Source organism: Entamoeba nuttalli, assembly GCF_000257125.1.
Source record: "Entamoeba nuttalli P19 unplaced genomic scaffold asmbl_2612, whole genome shotgun sequence".
Lineage (NCBI taxonomy): Eukaryota > Evosea > Mastigamoebida > Endamoebidae > Entamoeba > Entamoeba nuttalli.
The window spans coordinates 1-4,209 of NW_008575464.1; the positions used below are offsets into that span (position 1 = coordinate 1).

General features: G+C 23.4%; 3 protein-coding genes across 3 annotated transcripts; 1 reads left to right on the forward strand and 2 right to left on the reverse strand.

Annotated features, from left to right (window-relative positions):
- Positions 1 to 2: 2 nt before the first annotated feature.
- ENU1_034440 (hypothetical protein) lies at positions 3 to 997 on the reverse strand (the record flags this gene model as incomplete). The annotated part of the gene is made up of 2 exons (XM_008857388.1): positions 3 to 799; positions 853 to 997. The coding sequence occupies 2 exons, from the start codon at positions 995 to 997 to the stop codon at positions 3 to 5; spliced, it is 942 nt and encodes a 313-aa protein (XP_008855610.1).
- A 119-nt stretch (positions 998 to 1,116) lies between these two features.
- ENU1_034450 (hypothetical protein) lies at positions 1,117 to 2,958 on the reverse strand (the record flags this gene model as incomplete). Its single annotated transcript, XM_008857389.1, has 1 exon — positions 1,117 to 2,958. One exon carries the CDS (start codon positions 2,956 to 2,958, stop codon positions 1,117 to 1,119), a length of 1,842 nt encoding a protein of 613 aa, XP_008855611.1.
- Positions 2,959 to 3,113: 155 nt separating this feature from the next.
- ENU1_034460 (hypothetical protein) lies at positions 3,114 to 3,962 on the forward strand (the record flags this gene model as incomplete). Its single annotated transcript, XM_008857390.1, has 1 exon — positions 3,114 to 3,962. One exon carries the CDS (start codon positions 3,114 to 3,116, stop codon positions 3,960 to 3,962), a length of 849 nt encoding a protein of 282 aa, XP_008855612.1.
- Positions 3,963 to 4,209: the final 247 nt, after the last annotated feature.

Consider the following 4,209-nt stretch of genomic DNA (forward strand, 5'->3'; position numbering starts at 1 on the left):
ATTTAATTTTGTAAAGCCTCAATCATATCTTCACATAAATAAAGAATCCACATAATTGCTTTATAATAATTTTCATAATATAACATTTCTTTAAATGATAAGAAAGTTTGTTGAATGTCTTTAAAAAGAGACAAATATGGTTTTGGAACTTTTTTAATATTAAGATTCTTTAATGTTAAAAGAATGAAAGAGAGTTTAATTTCTATTAATTCAGTAGATAAATTAGATACAAGAAATGTTAATAATGATAATAATACTTCTGTTTTAAATGTTGTTTGACAAAATATATCAACAGGAATTGATTGAAGATAAGAAAGAAGTAATGCATGATTATTAATTAATAAAATTTCTTCTATATCTAATGCAATAGAACGATGTTTTGAATCTTTTATTTGAATAGAAGAGTTTTGAGTATTTAATTGTTCTATAAAAGAATTTAAATTCATTTGATTTTGTTTTAATTCATTAAGCATTTTTTGTTTTTCAAGAATAATTTGGTTAATTGAAGGTAATAATTGTTCTGTAGTTTGTATTTTAGTAAGAATACGAGCACTATCTATTTTTTGCATTTCATTTACAATATTTTGAATTTTATCCATTTCAATTTGAGAATGTTCAATATCGTTTTGATATTTTTGAATAAATACTTTAGAATCAATGTCTGTGTATGTTGTTAATTGAATTTGATCAGTATGTGGAATATAGTCTCTTTTCATAATTATTGCATCTTCATCACATTTTTGATGTAATTCTTTTATAAATTGTTTTCCTTTAACTACTTTGTCTAAAATATCCAATTCTATTTAATTAATATTAATTTATATTATATTGGTATGATTTAGTATAACAAACGAAATCTATTAACTTGTTCCATTTCAGTTCTACAATTTCTTTCTATTTGTTCTAATGGACTTAGATTATATCTACTTCCAATTTGACCTCTTCTGTTTGGTCCAGGACTTTGAGAGAATTTTGATGGTGTAGAAGGATGACTCATAAATGAAATGAAGATTTTAAGATAAAGATTTTATTTTATTATTTTTTTATTATCATCTTTAACTTTCAATATCCTTTTTTAGTTAATTAAATATAATAAAATTACTCAGTCAATTATCTTCATACAAACGTATGTTTATTTTGTTCAGTAGTCATTAAATAGGCAGCTCGTTCATCTCCAACAAGTGATCTTAATCTAGAAGTATCCATATGATTATAAAGAATATGAACACTAGCATCATTAACACTTCCTGAAATCATATTAATAAATTCTGCAACATAATGAGTTGGTGTTGGAACTTCATAAAATAAAAGGTGTTGAATTCCTTTAATTCTAAATCTATTAAAGAAATGAAAACGTTCAGTAATGACCAAGAATTCCCATTCATCTTCATGATAAAATCTTGAACGAGCAGAAGAAATAGCTTTAGTAGATGAATATTCACATAAACAAATACATCTAAAATTTTCAGTATTTAAATATTGTTTAATTCTTAAATAATCAAAATAACTTGGAATATATAATAATGTTTTTGATTTAATACCATCTGAATATCCTTGAAGAAATATTTTAGTGAAATATTCAAAGCGTTCATCAGGAGAATTCATTGGAGTTGTAGCTTTATATTTATAAAATGTTATAGGAATAGTTCTAATCATTTGAGATAATGTACCTTTTATTGTTCTTTCTGATATTTGAATAATATGATTATTTAAACATAATCTTATTACTGAATTTAATAATGGTGTTTGATATCTAGAATAAATAATGGTTTGTCTATAATATCCTCCTTTTTCATTTATTTCATGTTCATAAACTCTTCTAATATCTGTAGCATGTTGTTTCATTGGTATTTTATTACATTTTTTAATAATTTCAATTAAATGAGAAATGTTTTGCATTTCCATAGTATCAATAGATTCTAAATACAATATTTTTATTGATGATAATATGTCTTGTCCTTCTCCATTATTACTCTTTGCTATAAATGTTTTAATACCTAATGGAGATGCAATAATTAAATCACTTTCATAAAAATTAGAATAAAAATGAACACCATTCATTCCAAATTTTACTCCAACTCTAAAACAATCATCTTCATTCCCTTCAAAAATTTGATAAAATTCTTTTGGTTTCATTGTTTTAATTTCTAATGGAACATCTCTAAATTCTTGTGCAAATCGTTCTTCATTTGCAATATTTTGTTGAAATTGATTTCCAAAGATTGTTAATAATGTTTTTATAAAAATAATTGCTGGTGTTTTAAATGGAAATAAAACTAATACAGATGGTTTAACAAGTCCCATATCTCTTATTTGTTCTTCTTTATGTTCAAATGTATGTTTCATTCTTAATAATCTGATTTCTCTAATATGACATGCAATATGCAATGTTGTTAATAATCTGTGTAATGCAAATTCTTCATCATTCATATGTTTAATAATAAAAGTATCTGAATAATTTCTTAATCCATTAAATTCTTTTATCATTAAATCATTCAATGTTAATTCATTTACTTTTAAAAAGTCTTTAAATTCTTTCCAAAAACTTATTGGAACTGAAGATGGTCTATCATTCTTTTTTGTTATTATTTCATTAATTTCATAATTACTTTGAATTTGATAATTTTCATTTTTTTCTATTATTTTTAGTGGTTGTTTTAATGCAGCTTCTTCAAATGGTCTTTGAAGAAAGTGTGATGAATTACAATCATCTTGAATGTCTGTTGGTATTTGAGAAAGATTTTCTTCTTCTTCAATTTTCACTTCTTCAAAAATATCATCTCTTTCATCAATTTCATCATCAGGAATAACTCTTCCTACTTTTTCTATATTACTAACTTCATGTTTTATTTTATCAAGAGAATCATGTTCATTGAGACTAGGTTCTCTGTCTTTTAGTTTTTTTAAATCTTTCTTTGTCTTTTTACTTTGAAATTGATGTTGTTGTCTTCGTTTCATTTCAAAGCACTTTACTTTTTAAACCCTTCTTTTTTTTTGTTATGAAAAACGAAAATTTGATTTAATTAAACAAAGTTAAATAGTTAAAAATACTAATAAAAAACTAAAAAATAACAGTTTATTGCTTCAATATAAATCAAATTTTTCAATACTCAATGCAATATCAACAACACACATCTGTCATTTATTTGTTAGTTACTTTTCTTGGAGTTTCATTTGGACTTATTACTTTATTGTATACTTATCAACGAACATTGACTCAAACATCATTTCTCAGTTCAAAGACATTACTTGATAATACAACGATTAATGCATTTGCTTATTATAAAGGTGGGTATCAAATAATTCAACAAAATATAATACCAAATTTAAATGGAACTTGTACTGCTTCTGATTATCAATTAGAACAAATTTTTGAATTATTATTTCATCATCGAGGAAATGTATTTTTTAGACAATTTATTCCATTTTATTCAAATACATCAGAAAGTATTTTATTAGCTGATACAATAATTGAATTAAATGGTAAATATGATATTAAATTATATACAAGTTGTTCTATTCAAACAGGAATATTTATTAATCCTTCTTTAAGTGTTAATCAAAATAATGGAACTGTTACTATGCTTAAATGTTATTTAGCTGTTACTAATTGGATTCAAAACGATCTTAATTCACTTAGAAATATAGTTAAACCTCAATTACTTGAAGCCTCTCGTTTGAAACTTGATCATTTACCATCAATTACTACACTCCAAACAATGGACCTTGTATTTAATTCAGAAAAAAGACCAGTGTTTAGAGGTATTATTAGTGGAGATGGAGAAAGTGTAATTACTATTAAAGGTGTTTCATTTGAAGAAGAAACTCAAAAATTTCAAATTATGATTTTATTAAATATTTTCGTTATGGTTTATTACATTCAGTCATGGGTCGTATTATCTTCTGAATCAAATGATACTCCTCCAACATCATTTATATCTTTATCTCTTTTTCCAGTATAATTTATTGTTTATTTCTTTATTTCTTTATTAATTATTGGATGGTTGAATTATATTATTAATTTTTGTGTTAAAAATATGAGTTAAAATCATTTCTCTTTAATTGAACATCATTTAATAATATCAAAATATTTTTTTTGTTTTATTTAAATTCTTTTGATAAACAGTTGAGAAAAATAGAATATAATTTAGAAGACATTACTGAATCTCTTTTATATTTCTTCATATTATAAATACTAATTCATTTTTT